This window comes from Microtus pennsylvanicus, chromosome 21 (genome assembly GCF_037038515.1).
Source record: "Microtus pennsylvanicus isolate mMicPen1 chromosome 21, mMicPen1.hap1, whole genome shotgun sequence".
Taxonomy (NCBI): domain Eukaryota; kingdom Metazoa; phylum Chordata; class Mammalia; order Rodentia; family Cricetidae; genus Microtus; species Microtus pennsylvanicus.
This window is the reverse complement of record NC_134599.1, coordinates 1,815,857-1,833,121: the sequence shown is the minus strand read 5'-3', so window position 1 is coordinate 1,833,121 and position 17,265 is coordinate 1,815,857. Positions and strand designations below refer to the sequence as shown.

Genomic DNA, 17,265 nt, shown 5'->3' with positions numbered 1-17,265 from the left:
ACTGGAGAGATGGCTCGTCAATTATGAGCACTTGTTGCAGAGGACCTGAGTTCAGCTACCAGCACCTACATGCTTCCATGAGAGCCAGTGCCCCCTTCTGGCACACACCAGGCACACATGTGGTACATAGACACTCATGCAGGCAAAATACTCATACACATAACATAAATAAGTCTTTTGGGGGCTGGAGAGATGGCTCAGTGTTTAAGGGCACTGGCTGCTCTTCCAGAGGTCCTGAGTTCAATTCCCAGCAACCATCTGTAATGAGATCTGGCGCCTTCCTCTGGTGTGTGGGCATACATGGAGGCAGAATATTGTATACATAATAAATAAATATTTAAAAAAATAAATCTTTTGAAGAAAAAATCCAAAAAGATAACATTCTCAATCATGTGTGCATGGTATATGTATTATATGAGATATATTTATGTATGTGTATATTCTATTATTTATGTCATGCATATACAATACACATAACTTACATTTGTATGCACACAGACATATACTATATGATATACATACTATCATATAGTACAAACATGTGGATACGATATATATTTCATATATACCATGGCATGTATTTATGTTTTGTATGTTTATCAAACTCTATGTATTGCATAGAGTTTTATGCATATGTACATGTGTATATACATATGTACATGATATATATTTATGGAGCTTTGTGACATGTATGTGTATATTTATGTTGTATATGATGTAGATTCATCTATATTGCTCTGTGTATAGTTATGTTTGTGCATATGTAATAGTCTATGATGTTTTTATACATGTGCATGCATATATTAGATATATGTTCATGTATATAAATGTATGGATATGTTAGGGTATTTTGTGTGTTGTGTATCTATGTGATAACTTATACATGCATTTATGTATACTAGATATTCATATTGTGTGATATATATATAGTATGCTGGTGTATAATTTTTTTCCTCGTTATGTTGGTGTATATTTGTGTATCTGTAAGAGACTATATCTTAAACATACTTATGTGTATACTAACTATATATTCATGTATTATGTAGTGTGGTATAATTTGTGTTGCTGTGCATTTTACTTTTGTTCTTTTACTTTTTTTTTGCTTTGTTTTGTTTTTTCGAGACAGGGTTGGAGTCTGTCCTGGAACTCTGTAGACGAGGCTGGTCTCGAACTCACAGAGATCCTCCTGCCTCTGCCTCCCGAGTGCTGTGATTAAAGGCGTGCGCCACCACCGCCCAGCTCTTTTGTTATGTCATATATTATTCGTGTCTGAGTTATGGTGCAGAGTCTCAGCGTTAGTAACCTAGTCCCGCACACCTAGCTGGAAGGCGCGTGTGGCCTTCTTCCCGGGCTTTCAGTCTCCGGAACGTGCGCGACCCCGTTGTTGTCGCTTGGGGGCTCGGCTGACGGCGTGACGCACGCACGGAAGTGTGGTGCACCCCGCGGGGCCGCGCACGCAAGCGAGCCCGGGGGCTGCCGGGAGGAGCGCCGTGCTATTGATGGCTAGCGCCGGCGCTGACGCTCGCGGGGGCTGCCGGGAGGAGCGCCGCGCTATCGATGACAGGGCCGCGCACGTTCCCGGGGCCGCGCGCGCAGTGCAGGCGGTCACCATCTTGGTTCCGACGGCAGCGCGGTGCAGGCGCGAGTCGGGGCGCCCCTCGCTCGGCGGTGGCGCGCCGTGGAGGAAGCGGCGCGGACAGGCCGGCCTCTAGCGTCGCCGCGCTCGCGCCCGCGGGCAGGGCGGAGAGCGCAGAGCCGCAGGCGGGGCGGCGCGGGACTGCGAGGCCGCGACCCTGCCGGGCCCCGCCCAGCCCGCCGGGCCCGCCCCCGGCCGCTCCGCAGCCTGCCGGGCCGCGCAGATGGGATAGGCGGCGAAGATGTTCAGCTTCGAAGGAGACTTCAAGACGAGGCCCAAGGTGTCTCTCGGGGGCGCGAGCAGGAAGGTGAGGCGGTGCGGCCCGAGGTGTTAACCGAACCCGAGCTGGAGGCGAACGCCGGCCTGTCAGCACCCGGGCGGTGGTGCTCGGCGGGCCGCCGCGGAGCGAGCTCGGGCTGGGCGCTGCCGGGGCGCTGTCCTGACAGGTCCCGAGGAGCGCTGCCGAGCCGTGGAGAGAGCGACCGGGTGGGTCATTCATCGCGACCTCGCCGCGCCGGGCCAGGGGCCGCAGGTTTGACCTGGAAATACACGTGCACCGGCAGTCTCTGGCCTGGGCGTTACACGGTTAGCTGTCCAGCTGTGCGACACAAGGTCGTTGTCCCCCACTCCGTCCTTTCAAAAAGAACTCTTTACGAGCTGTAAACGTGACATACCCGCTCATCACAAGCTTAGAGTGTGCCGCTCTCTGGAACAGCCCAGGGAAGAGTCCCTCGTGCCTCTGAAGTGTGTGTGTGTGTAGGGGGGACAAGTAGGACAAGGTCTTCGGAGCAGGCGTCTTGATTTAGCCTGTCCCACTCAGGGCTTTCCAGAGTTGTGCCTGCCTGAGACCTGGGAAGTCTGGTGAAGGCGGAATGACACTGCCTAGCATTCTGGACGGTCTGAAGGAGGAGGGCAGCCAATCGAGTTCTAGGCTGAGTCCGGAACCTAGACAGAATCCCTAGAGTTTCGTTAAGAGGATTTTTTTTTTAAATTTTAAGCAAGTTTTTAAAGTTTTATTAAAAAAGAAATATGTGTATGCTGTCATATATGTATGTGCACCACAGGCTTGCTTAGTTCCAGCAGAGGTCAGAAGAGGGCTGTGGATCCCCTGGAACTAGAGTTAAGGACAATTGTGAGCCGCCATGTAGGTACTAGGACCCAAATCCAGGCCCTCTACGAGTGCAGCAAGTGATGGTAACTGCCCAGCCATCTCCCTAACTCCTTAATGTAAATTCTTTCCGAAATTTATTATTATTGTTGTGGACCATTGCTCCAGCTCAAAGGATTTTTATGTGGACACACCCATATGTAAAGGATCACCCCTTATTTCTGATAAAAACTATTCCTGGCATTTCTAGCCGTAGTAGTTCTTATGGAAGGTGACTGCTTTTCCGACTTGTGTTAACCACACACAGGTCATACTTCCCCCGTCCCCCACACACAGGGTTTCTCTCTGTACTAGTCCTAGTTGTCCTGGAACTAACTCTTGTAGACCGTGCTAGCCCTAAACTCACAGAGATCCACCTACCTCTGCCCCCCCCCCATTAAAGGCGTGTGCCACCACCACCCAGTTACCACAGGTCAGTTTTAACTGTTGTTGAACTTGGTGCCAATGAGGTCAGATGAAATGGGTGCAGCTTGATCAGCCTTGCCTCTTCATCAGCTAGGCATTGTTGTGGTTTGTTTGTTTTTTTGAGACAGGGTTTCACTGTTTTAGCTCTGGCTGCCCTGGAACTCACTTTGTAGACCAGGTTGGCCTCAAACTCAGTGATCAACCTGCCTCGGCCTCCCCGAATGCTGGGCTAAAGGCAGTAACCACCACTGGCTAGGACTGTTTTTGATAGATCCTCCCATTCCATTGTGTCCCCATTGGTCCAGGAAAACACAGTTAATTCGTTCTGGTTTTCTATTTATTTATTTATTTATATATTATGTACACAATATTCTGTCTGTGTATGTCTGCAGGCCAGAAGAGAGCACCAGACCTCATTACAGGTGGTTGTGAGCCACCATGTGGTTGCCGGGAATTGAACTCAGAACCTTTGGAAGAGCAGGCAATGCTCTTAACCGCCCAATTCGTTCTGGTTTTTATGTGTGCTTTTTGTATGTGCTTTGGTGAATGGTGCTGGTGTGCGTTGCCTGTTTATTTCCTTAGCTGCTGTGCCCACTATCCTGCCCCCAGCAGAGTCTGAGGGCACCAGTGGCTCATATCCTTACCAACATGTGGTATTGAGAGTCTTTGGAATTTTGGCATTCTGGTAGGTTTACTTTTTCATGTTAAAATTTTATTTGCAATCTTCCCCTACCTGTGCTTAGTGGAAAATTGGATTTTTTAAAATTGAATAGGTCTTTTCCTTTTTAAAAAGTTAAATGAATATTTTTATGTTTATTATCTGTAAAGGGTTTATGCTGGAAAAGTCCAAGACTTGATGAGTCTTGTTGGGGAGGTAAGACTTAAACCTTGAAAAGTTAAAGAGTGTTGTACTAATGACTGGTTTTTATTTCCCTCAGGCTGATAAGAGAAATGCAGAATTGGTTGGCTTGGTCTAGAAAGGTGGGAAGAAGTAAGAGGAGTTTGAAGGGATAATTGAAAGGGTTTGAAGTAGTTGTTTGCTGGGTTCCACTGCTTCAATTCTACCATCTACATATATTTTGTTATATTTATAACCCTGAATGGCCTGAGGATAACCCAGGTAGGCTTCAAGCTTAAGTACAATCCTCCTGCCTCTGCCTTCCAGTTGCTGGAATTATCAATAGTAATGTAGCAATACACCCAGCTATGAGTCAGTGTTCTGAAATCAGGATACATTCTGATGGCACAGTTTATTTGGCAGCTGTGTGTGTGTGTGTGTGTGTGTGTGTGTGTGTGTAGACTATCTTAGTAGTCATTTGATTGCTAGTACACTGAAACTAGTGCAAAAAAGCAAGCAAACAAACTGTGAGAGACATGATGATATTTCTTTCATAGAACGTATAAGCCAAAAACTGACCTAAGTTTCCATGTTACCAGTACCAAGATAGTTTAGCTCAGCCATCCTCCCTGAGCTGCATTCTTGATCTGTACATAGGTTCTGTCCATTTGTTTCATTCTAGCCAGCCAGTGGCCATGTATGACTTCCTGGTTGACTGCCTTGATCTCCGTTCCTGCTGGAGAGGAAATCTGCTTGACTGGGTCATGATTTCCATTTGTAAGCTGAGTTCCAACTTCTGAGGAACAAGGAGAGGGAATCGTTCGGCACAGATTATTCTAGGTGTGTGGCCAAGCTAAAAGATTTACAGAATAGGGCTTGAGAAACGAATGCTGAAGTTAATGTGAGGTTCAGGCATGTGTGGAACCAGAGGAATTCTGGATAGACATATAGGTATGGGTGATGTCAGTGAACTGATGGCTTAGTTGCTGACTCAGCTTTGGACAGGAAGGATTACAGATAGACCTATACACCTTGGAGATCTAAAGAGACTCACATCTGAGGAGTGGGCCAGAGGTGCTGAATGGTGCCTCCAGATAACACCATAGTCTAGATTTGGAACTGGAAAACTGGTGACTGGAAAGTGTGCCCCTTCTGGTAGCAGGAGCTGAAGTCAAGACTTGCAATTTGATGAGAAATGGAGGGAGTGGTGCAGTGCCTCTTTGTAAAAGACCAGAAGATTGGATGACAGGAAAAAAGAATTTGAAGCCTAAGGAAGATTTGGGTGGTAGGGCATTTTGACCAAGTTTTACAGAATGGGACAAAGCAAAGAGAGGGGAGACAGGGTGTAAAAATACAGGGGAAAGCCTGGAAAAAACAAATGTATATACTTTGGAACTACTTTCAGATTGAAGATGAGGATGGATGTATATTTAAAAGAGTTGTAGTTAAGAGGAATGACTTTAACATTACCTTTGCAAGTTTAACATCACCTTTGCGGTTTTCCATAGCTACTTAATCTAATAGTGGCAATAAAATTATAATCACTTCAGTGTTTGTTCATTGCTTTATCCTTTAGAGCAGCTTTAGGCTACAGACAGTGGAGCAGGTGGTAGAGTTCCTATGTCTTGATGAGTTTTTTTCCTGTGTTAACTCAAGTCCACAGTACTCTGACAAATGACTGCTATAATGATCTAACCCTAACCAAGCATCATACAGAATAGTTCCCATTGCCTTTGAACCCCATTGTTCTTTGCCTAGCCACTGCCCTAATTCTCCTTACCCCTAAAAACGTCTGATCTTTTTCTGTCTACATAGTAATGTTGCTTTTTCCAGAATGTCGGTGTTGGAATTATATAAAACACAGCCTTAGGCGGGCGGTGGTGGCACGTGCCTTTAATCTCAGCACTCGGGAAGCAGAGGTAGGCGAATCTCTGTGAGTTCGAGGCCAGCCTGGTCTAGAAGAGCTAGTTCCAGGATAGGAACCAAAAAGCTACGGAGAAACCCTGTCTCAAATAAAAAAATAAAATAAAAATAAACACAGCCTTTGAGAATGACTTCTTTCACTTTTATATGTGTTTTAAGGTCCCCCATATCTTTTCATGCCTTGCTAGCCTTATTTATTTATTTGTTTTATCTATATATCTATTTATTTATGAGTTTTCAAGATGAGTATCCACATTTGTGGGTATGAGTGCCATATCACTCCTGTGAAGGTTAGAGAATATCTTAGGCAAGTCAGAACTGTTCTTCCACTGTGTAGGTCCCAGGGATCAAACTCAGGGTGTTAAGTTTGGCTATAGTACCTTTACCCACTGAGTCATCATACCAGCCTGCATTTTATTTTGTGTTAATTAATGGTATTTTATATACATATATAAAGGCATATTTTTAAAAAGTGGTTTGAGGTTTATAGAAAAATGGGTGAAAACATAAAGTTTTTAAATATTCCTTCTCACTTCTTACTATTTACTATAGTTTTGTTTCTGGTATTGTTATTAAATATTTTCTGTGGTTTGACGTTTGCATATTGTCTTGTTTTGTTTGTTTTTTGTTTTTTTAAGACAAGCTCTCCCTATGCAGCCTAGGCTCACCTAAAACTTGCAGCAATTCTTCTTTAAGCTGCTCATGTGAACCACCCCACCTGACCCTGCAAATTGGGTTCTTGCACTTAGCAATCTGCTTGTCTTTTGTGGCTTGATAACTCTTCTATTTAATATTATTTGTCTTACTCAGCTGTGTTATATAATGACTCATGATTGCTTTCAAATTTTGGTCAGTTACGAATAAAGCCACTGTAAACATTTGTGTGTATATAAGTTTTGAATTGGGGTAAATACCAATAAGTACCTTTTTTATTCTTACTGTTTTTCACAACGTTGGGGACCAAACCCAGAGCTTTGAGCATGGTCAACTGTTCGACTGAGCCTTATCTCCAGTCTCTGGTTTTTTGAAACAGGTTCTGATATATAGCCCAGGTGGACCTTAAACTCCTGATTCCTCTATGCTGAAATTAAAAGCAAGTGCTAGGATTGTTTAAATGTGCATCACCACATCTGGCTGCCATCTGTATGTTTTTGTTGTTGTTGTCAGGAGGCAGAGGCAGATCAAATCTCTGTGAGTTCAAGGCCATTCTGGTCTACAGAGAGAGTTCCAGGATAGCCAGGGCTGTTACACAAAGAAACCCAGTGCTGAAAAACCAATATATTTTGTTTTTTTTTTTCCTTGAGTGTATATATTCTGATCATTAACTCTTCGTCAAATATTTCTTTCTGTATGCTGTTGCCTCTTTTTGTTGATGGTTTTGTTTGCTGTACAGAATTGTTTTATTTTATAATTTTATTTATTTATTTTGGGTGTATGTGTAGGGTTGTGTAGCAATGTCCTAAATAAAATATTACTGTACTAGAGGGAGGGTCAGAGACATGGAAAATAAACAACTCACAACTCTGAAACCTGTTAAGATTCACAGGGTTCCTTCCTGTTGAAGGGTATATAAACAGTAAGGAGATTGTTCAACTTGTTCTGTGGTCTACATGTCCTGCGGAAAGCTCCAGGGATGCCAGTTTTGTGAGGGTCCATGATGGGACGAGGTTTTTAGTGATGCAGCTGTCTTTAACTGTCCATACTCTGTAAGTAATCCAGTAAACTAATTGGTTCATCAAGTTAGACTTCGGTGAAATTGTTTCTTTGGTCTGTTGTTGGTGCCCAATCTGCAGTGAATAGACATTTGTTCAGTCTCTCCAAGAAAAGTTCCACAACGGAGCATATATTTACGGGATAGTTGTGTATACCACAGTGGATGTGTGGAAGTTAGAAGGTACCTATCTACCTTAGTTTGAGGCAGGGTCTCTATTGTTTTTGCTGCCTGTGTATTCCAGCCCCCTTGTTATGTACAGCCTGTCTATTATTTTTTTAAAGACTTTAGATTTTTTTTAAAAGGATTTATTTATTATGTATACACTGTTCTGCCTGTATGTATATGTCCCTGCGGGCCAAAAGAGGGCACCAGATCTCATTAATGGTGCTTGTGAGCCACCATGTGGGTGCTGGGAATTGAATTCAGGACCTTTGGAAGAGCAGTCAGTGCTCTTAATCTCTGAGCCAACTCTCCAGCCCTTTAAAAAAATTTTGTGTGTATAAGTGTTTTCCTAAATGTATGTTGTATGTGCATTATGTATGTGCTTCATGACTATGCAGGTTAGAAGATTTTAGATCCTATGGCACTGGGGTTCTGGATGGTAATGAAGCATGAAGGTACTGAGAACAAGAACCAAACTTGGGCTCTGGTATGGGACAATGTTTTATATTCTGTCAATTATATTTAAATAAATGCTGATTGACCAGTAGCCAGGCAGGAAGTAGAGGCAGGGCTACAAGATTAGGAGAATTCTGGGAAGAGAACACAGTTCTTTCCCAGCCACAGAAAAAGCAAGATGTGACCACCCCACTGAATAAGGTACCAAGCCACGTGGCTAACATAGATAAGAGTAATGGGTTACTATAAGTTATAAGAGTTAATAAGAAGCCTGAGCTAATGGGTCAATCAGTTTATGACTAATATAGACCTCTGTGATTTTCTCTGGGACTAAATGGCTGGGGGACCTGGTGGGACAGAAAACTCCCTCTTTGAGAACAAGTGCTTTTATTTTATTTATCTTAAAATTTTTCAAGACAAGCTCTCTCTGTAGTCCTGGCTGTCCTGGAACACACTCTGTAGATCTGGCTGGCCTGGAACTTACAGAGATCCGCCTGCCAAGAAAGGTGCTCTTAATCACTGAGTATCTTTCCAGTCCCAGTATTTTTTTCTTGTAAGGACTATTGTTTCTTTTTGTATTTTTAATTTTTATTTATTTCCTTATATGTGTGTTTTGCTTGAAATATATGTTTGTGCGTCACGTATGTGCTTAGTGCCTGCAGAGCCAGAAGAGGGCATTGGATCTCCTAGTATTAGGGGAGCCTCAGGGTATTTTCTTTGGAGGATGCTTGCTCCTTGTATATTACACTAGACAGTTGTTGCCCTCAGTTGTCCTTTCTACGGGATTCTCTTTCATTGACTCTTCTGTGAAGCAGAGCTGTTAGTGTCTAGAGGAAGCAATTAAACAGAACCTACTATAAACCAGGATGCTTGAGCCCTGGTCTGTTCACAGTCCAGTATGGCACAGAAGTATGCAGTCTCCTTGCTGTGAATTCTGCTGTCTGTACCTGTGGTTGGATGCTCAGGACATGAGAAAGGGGCATTAGGCTCTAAATTTGTCTAAATATGGTTTTCTTTCTTTCTTTCTTGGTTTTTCGAGACAGGGTTTCTCTGTAGCTTTGGAGCCTGTCCTGGCACTAGCTCTTGTAGACCAGGCTGGCCTCGAACTTACAGAGATCTGCCTGCCTTTGCCTCCCGAGTGCTGGGATTAAAGGTTTGCGCCACCACCACCCAGCTTAAATATGTTTTTTTTAAATATTTATTTATTTATTATGTATACAATATTCTGTCTGTGTGTATGCCCACAGGCCAGAAGAGGGCACCAGACCCCATTACAGATGGTTGTGAGCCACTATGTGGTTGCTGGGAATTGAACTCAGGACGTTTGGAAGAGCAGGCAATGCTCTTAACCTCTGAGCCATCTCTCCAGCCCCATAAATATGGTTTTCTTATGATGTAGCTTCAACACTAATTAATTCTTCTAATCATGCTAGTAAGCTCTAGTGACTGGCAAATAGTTTGGTGCCTGTGTCATCTTTGTGTTATGAAACAATTTACTACAAAGGATGAAACTGTCAAAAGTACCCTGGAAACTGGTCTGTAGTTTAGCTGTGTGCTTTTTTAAATTTTTTTTAATTTTTTTTTAAGCAGTCTCACTGTGTAACCTTGGTTGATCTGGAATTCATTACTTACCAGGCTTTCCTCTGTCTCCCATGTGCTGGATCTAAAGACATGCATTGCCATGCCTAGCATGACAATACAATTTTTACATTTTATTTTATGTGACAGAATGTTTTGCTTGTGTTTATTTGTTTACCACATGTGTGTCTGGTGCCCAGAAGAGAATGTCAGATCCTCTGAAGTTGGAGTTATGGATTATTGTGAGTAGTTGTGTGGGTGCTAAGAATTGAACCAGGGTCTTCTGGAAGAATAGCCAGAACTCTTAACCACTGAGACTTTTTTCTGGTCCCTGAAACTATAATTCTTGATAATGAGGAAACCATACTGTTGTGAGCTTTCCTTGTTTTAAACATTTATAGGGCTAAGGAGATGGCTCAGGGAGGGTATGTAAAGTACCTGCTGCACAAGTGTGAAGACCTGAGTTTGGATCCCCAGAACCAGTGTAAAAATTGGGTGTGATGGGTACATGTGTGGAGAACAAGGTGCTCAGCAATTGGGATGTCCATACAAGATTTGTCTTTTGAATAAGTTCAGTTTATTTGCACAAACATTCCTTATACTATCATGCTAATATAAAAGTTAAACAGACATCTCATCAAGTAGGGACAATTGTTTGGGCAGAAATGCTATAGGGTCCCACTGGGGAATTTTCTCTGGCGAGGGTTCTTCAGACACTTGCAGGCTTGACCCATTTCCTCTGTTGAGTCCTTCAGCTGTAGCAAGCTGGGAGGGTGGCACTGGTAGAGGTTCTTTGTGGGTCTAGCCACAGCACCAGAAGTTCAATGGTCACTGAGGCCAGCACCACTGAGAGTCTCAAGTTCTCTTGCTGATGGGTATCAGTACAGAGGCTAGAGAAGCTGTGTCTCAGGAGTAAGTCTAGAGACCATTAACCAAATCACAGGAAATGGCCTTTAAGTTATGTTCTTATAGCATGCCTGTAACTAACCCTACTAATTGGGGGAGAACGGACAGATGAATCCACAGGACTTGTTGGCTAGCCAGTCTACCAAAGCAGGGAGCTCTGTGTTCAGTGAGAGGCCCTGTCACAGAAAGAAAGAAGGGGGAGGGCAGGGGAAAAGAAAAGATAGGGGTAGAGGAAGATACCCAAAGTTGATCTGGTCGACATATGTGCATGCACAGGAGAGTATATTTGCATGCATGTTCACAAACATATAACCTATATATATTTCCAATTTCTAATTAAAAGTGTGTGAGTGTTTGCAAGTTGTGGTATTTGTGTGAGTTTCAGAGGACATCTTTTGGGAAGTGGTTCTGTTGGGAATGAAGATAAAACAAATTCAAGAGAGTAGTGAAGGCTAGGTATGGTGGTGCTTGACAGTACTTGGAAGGTAGAGGCAAGAGTATTTCTGTGAGTAAAAATAATAAATAGCAGGCAGATCTGTGAGTTTGAGGTCACCTTGGTCTACAGAGAACAGTCAGAGTTACACAGAGAAACCTTGTCTTGAAAAAAAACTAATAAATAAATGAGTTCATTAAAAATTTAAAAAGCGGGGGCTGGAGAGATGGCTCAGTGGTTAAGAGCATTGCCTGCTCTTCCAAAGGTCCTGAGTTCAATTCCCGGCAACCACATGGTGGCTCACAACCATCTGTAATGAGGTCTGGTGTCCTCTTCTGGCCTGCAGACAAACACACAGACAGAATATTGTATATTGTATACATAATAAATAAATAAATATTAAAAAAAATTTTAAAAGCAAGAAAATAACTAATTTACATAGTTCAAACAGTGGGAAATAAGATTGTCTACTTATCTTTTCACTCTCCTCCTCTTCCCTCCCAGCTATTTCTTTATTTTAGACTTTGTTAGCAGAGGTCGCTTGTTCATTTGTTCGTTCCTTACCGCTCAGACTCAAAATAATCACACAAACTATATTAATTGTAATACTGTTTTGCCAATAGCTTAAGCATATTCCTAGCTAGCTCTTACGTCTTAAATTAACCCATTTCCATTATTTAATATTTTGCAACGAGGCTTGTGATATACTGGTAAGGTTTCAGGGCATCTGTCTCCTTTGGCGGCTACATGGCATCTCTCTAACTTTGCCTTCTTTCCTCCTGTATCTGCTTGGAATTCCCACCTTATTTAATTCTTCTCTGCCAGTAGGCCAAATTAGCTTTATCCATTAACCAGTGCTTCATAGCATACAGAGGAGAATCCCACATCAAGACTTGACTTGTAGACTTTCCACAGACTTCCAGTGCTGTCCTCTGCGTTTAATCATGTAGGTGTCCACATTCCTCTACTTGTTTACTGCAGTCTGAAGCTCCTTGAGCCCCTCTGTCTGTCTCTTCCCCCTAATTCAACTGGGAGAATGGCAAGGTCCACTTCATTCTTCTGAGTGGCTCTGAGATTGGCTGCAGTGAATATTCCCACTGCTGATGGTTTAAATGCTCATTAAAGTTGCTTTCAACATTGATTAGTTTAGGTCCTGCGTGTGTGTGTGTGTGTGTGTGTGTGTGTGTGTGTGTGTGTGTGTGTGTGTTTTAATTATTGACTAGTCTGAAACTTGCTGTATATAGGCCCTGATTGTCTGAAATTTGTAGCCACCCTCCTGACACGGCTTTTTAAATGCTGACATTATAGGTGTGTACTACAGACCTTGCAGAATTTTCCCCTTCTCTCTAATTCATATAATACTTAAGGAATATTCTTGTGACTGTCATTACTGTCTGTAGACTAAATTCCTGGAAGTGAAACTTCTAAGTATGTAGTTTTGAATTTAATAGGTATTTCTAAGTTTTGAAACTGAGGAAGTTATGTCAGAGCCTCTTCTTCCTATCTGCCCTATACATTGCATTAGTTGACTTTCTATATCCTAAACACATATTAGAAATAAGTTCAGTATTGTAAAGAAAGAAACCAACAGACTGGAGAGATGGCTCATGAGTTAAGAGGTCATGCCTTCAATTCCCAGCAACCACATGGTGACTCACAACCATTTATAATGAAATCTGGTGCCCTCTTCTGGCATGTAGGTGAACACACAGAAGACTGTATACTTGATAAATCAATCTTAGAAGAAAGAAAGAGACCACCATTCCAACTGAAGTATCTGGATGAAACAGACTTTATTCCTGATCAAGAAGGTGTGCTCTGGGAGAGTAGACATATACCGAGACAGGAAGTGCATTTGATATTTATACTAAGGAAGGTGGTGATTGTCTTTTCCTAGATTGCTGAAGTTGGACCTCACTATTTTATTCAGTTGGCTAGTCTGAAAAGAATTGGTGCATAGGAAATGGAGGAAGGGGGAAGGAGTCATTGCTCCTAAGAGAAAAGAATTACTGCTTCTGGCCATCAAATTTCTAGAGTGGAACAGTGGTGGGCCTTTGAGTAATCAGGTTTTGTTGGGTGGGGAGGATTAAAATATTTGCAAGTCTTATAAGGCAGTGGAGACAAAAAAGATCTTAATTCCTTGTCCTACCTACAAGTTTTATAGTATTAGAAAAGACTCTTATTTCTTTATAAGTTTTCATTCTTCCATAAAATAAAGTTGAAGTTCTTGTGCTTGAAAGATTTATTTTCACTGGGCAGTGTAGTTAACACCTTAATCTCAGCACACGGGAGGCAGAGGCAGGCAGATCTCTATGAGTTTGAGGCCAGGAGTGAGTTCTAGGACAGTTTATTACACAGAGAAACCATGTCTCAAAAAAAAAAAGGTTTATTTTCTATTTGGTGCATATGCTTTTGCTGATTTTTCCCTTTGGCTTTTGCTTTTCATATTATTTCTTTTTTTATATTTATTTATTTATTATGTATACAGTGTTCTGCATGCATGTATGCCTGCATGCCAGAAGAAGGCACCAGAAGTGAGCCACCATGTGGTTGCTGGGAATTGAACTCAGGGCCTCTGGAAGAGCAGCCAGTGCTCCTAACTGCGGAGCCATCACTTTAGCCCCTACTTATTATTTCCGAGTGCTATGCTATAACAAGTCATGTTTGTGCTTTTACAAATACTTGTTTCCACTTTTTCTCGTCTTGAATCTTGGTTATGGCTTGCTTTCTAAAAAACTGAATTAATTCTGTGATCAAATTTATCATTCAAAGCTAAGTTTTGCAGCTCTTTAGGGAATGTCATCCTCCACATTGAGATTTTTAACACCTAGTGGTGGTGGTTTGGTGATGCAGCCACAGGATGGAACTGCATATTACTTTGTGGATTCTGATCGGAATTTTGTCTGCTGTGTTACAGACTGGTTCATTTTCAGCAGCGTGGTGAAATTGCACTTTTACTAGTATGAGTCACTGTGGAAATTAGGGTCATGCCTGTGCTTTTTATTCCTGTTGACTGCTGACCCTGATACCAGTTAGATATTAAAGGAAATAGAACTTTTTAAAGTCTGAAGGTGAAGATGGTTGTATAAACACAAGTATTGATTATGACTGGGATGGTTGTGTATCTCTCGCATTTCTGACTCTTTGGAGGCATCTTTTTAGTCTGTGTTGTAAACTTGTTATCTTCAAAGGAAAAACATAAGTCAACAAGTAGATTGAGCTTTCTGAGCAATTTTTTTGTTTTTATTTTTTTAATGTAGTGACTGAGAGAATGAACTTGTCCTATTATGTACCCCAATTCCAGCGGAAGCCACCCTCATAGGTTTTATCTTGCAGCCATTTCAAGATTTCAGTTGGATCCCATTGAGCTGTAAAGGTTATGGATGCAAAATTGCTAAGTGGGTAGCCTGCTCCCTGAGTTAGGGCTGGAAGTGATAACTAGTGACAAAGCAAATAAGACAGCCAACAAGATTCTTTCCTCTCTGATGACACAGTTGCAGTCTACTATAGACAGGACCAGATTGCATAGACTCTGTTCTCTAAGGCAGACAGTTGATCTGGTCTCTGAGAAGCAGCAGCCTGTCATAGGTTGGATCAATGGCTTCTTTACTGAATAACCAAGACTTCGAAGACTTTTCTAATCCCTAAACTAGAGGAATCTATTGTTGACACATGACCAAAGCATGCTGTGTGTTTGCTAAACAAGAGGGCATGGTCTGGTGTGCTCCAATATTGGAAAGTATCCAAAATCAAATCTGCTTCCTTATGTAGCAGCATTCCTGATCTTGATGTGCAGGAACATTTTATCAGTGTCAGCATATGGAGTGTCCACACTGGTTAGATGCAGCTCCAGACTTGTGAAGGCAGGCACCTGCTTTTCTTTCACACTGGAAGATGTCAGAGCCCTTCTTTGTCCAGGATTTCTGAAGTGTAGGATTTGTCTGATATGTATTGTTTTTGTTTGTTTTAGTTTTATTCCTAATCCTTCTATTTCTCAAGTGCTGGTATATTACAGTCTTTATTTTTAAAAATTATTTAGGAGCTGGAGTGGGGCTTGACAGCTTAGTTGGTAAAGTGCTTCTCATGTAAGAATGAGAACCTGAATTTAATCCTTAGTAATGGTGGCAGTGAATGAACTTAATCCTAGTGCTGGGGAAGTAGATACTGGAGGATCCCTGGGACCTGCTGGCCAGACAGTTAACCCTAGTGCTGGGGAAGTAGATACTGGAGGATCCCTGGGACCTGCTGGCCAGACAGTTAACCCTAGTGCTGGGGAAGTAGATACTGGAGGGTCCCTGGGACCTGCTGGCCAGACAGTTAACCCTAGTGCTGGGGAAGTAGATACTGGAGGATCCCTGGGACCTGCTGGCCAGACAGTTAATCCTAGTGCTGGGGAAGTAGATACTGGAGGATCCCTGGGACCTGCTGGCCAGACAGTTAATCCTAGTGCTGGGGAAGTAGATACTGGAGGGTCCCTGGGACCTGCTGGCCAGACAGTTAACCCTAGTGCTGGGGAAGTAGATACTGGAGGATCCCTGGGACCTGCTGGCCAGACAGTTAATCCTAGTGCTGGGGAAGTAGATACTGGAGGATCCCTGGGACCTGCTGGCCAGACAGTTAACCCTAGTGCTGGGGAAGTAGATACTGGAGGATCCCTGGGACCTGCTGGCCAGACAGTTAACCCTAGTGCTGGGGAAGTAGATACTGGAGGATCCCTGGGACCTGCTGGCCAGACAGTTAACCCTAGTGCTGGGGAAGTAGATACTGGAGGATCCCTGGGACCTGCTGGCCAGACAGTTTAGCCAAATCAAGGAGCTCTAGGTCCTAATGGGAGACCTTTAATCTACAGAGGCAGATAGATTGCTGTGAATTCAAGGCAACCCTGGTCTGCAAGTGAGACCCTATCTCAAAACAAAACAAGAAAACAAGCAAACAAACAGAAACCCCAAGGTGGACAGCTCCTTCAGAATGATATTTCATAAAACCCTTAAAATTAAATTTCCAGGTTGCAGTAGTACACACCTTTTATCCCAGCACTCAGTAATCAGAGGCAGGTGGATCTCTGTGAGTTGGAAGCTAGGTTGGTCTACAGAGCGAGTTCTAGGACAGTTAGGGGTACATAGAGAAGCCATATTTTGAACTCCCCCAAATAATAATAATTTTAAAATTATTTTGCGAAATGTAGTGATGTGTACCTTTGATCCCAGCACGCAGGAGGCAGAAGCAAGAATGTCTCTGAGATTGAGGTCAGCCAGGGCTACATAGAGAGAAACCCTTCCTCAAAAAGCAAGCAAGCAAACACAAAACAAATAAATAAATAAAGGTTGCTTTTGATTGTAATGGAGTTTGAACTGGAGACTTCATACAAGTTAGAAAGGCTAAGATATCTCCAGCTGTCCCCACCAAACTTTTAACTTTTTTTTTTTTTGATGATCTCATTAAGTTACCAGACTGCCCTTGAGATTACCCTCCTAAATAGCTGGGATTATGGGCCTTTGTCTGGTTTAAAATGTAATCCTAAAGGTAATTTATTTTGTTCATGTGTTTATCACAAGTGTTATACATTTTCCACCATAGAGATGTAAAGGTCTTTTCTTCAAATAAATGCACATACTTAGTCTTTGGTAAGATTATCAGAATAGTCACATTGTGTCCTCTGTGTTGTTCAGAGCTGGAGTTGACAGCTCCTGAGGTTTTATTTCTGTAATGTTTCTCTGATTCCTGGGTTGGTGTTTACAAGGTTTCTTCATTGTGATTTGTCATCTTTCCCTTGGTAATTATGATATGAAATTGAGGCCAGGGAAATGCTTATTCTTCAACTTTGGGCTATGATAGTATTAGCCTGTTTCAGTGGGTTTTATCTGCAGTAGTTACTGCCTAATGCTTAAGACTGTTCTGTCAATTGACTAGTTGTAGTGAGGACGAGATTTTTGGGTTTGTTTGTTTGTTTGTTTGTTTGTTTTGAGACAGGGTTTCTCTGTGTCACCCTGGCTATCCTAGAACTCGCTCTGTAGAGCAGCCTGGCTTCAAACTCACAGATACCTAC

At 42.5% G+C, this 17,265-nt stretch overlaps 1 protein-coding gene across 1 annotated transcript in view; it reads left to right on the top strand.

The window, feature by feature from the left end:
- The first annotated feature begins 1,736 nt into the window (after positions 1-1,736).
- The window catches only part of Ube3c (ubiquitin protein ligase E3C), a 101,423-nt gene continuing 85,894 nt past the window's right edge, over positions 1,737-17,265 (top strand). Inside the window, exon 1 of the mRNA XM_075955840.1 lies at positions 1,737-1,943. Coding sequence (XP_075811955.1) covers positions 1,878-1,943 — 66 coding nt within the window. The 5' untranslated portion in view covers positions 1,737-1,877. The remainder of the gene's footprint in view (positions 1,944-17,265) is intronic.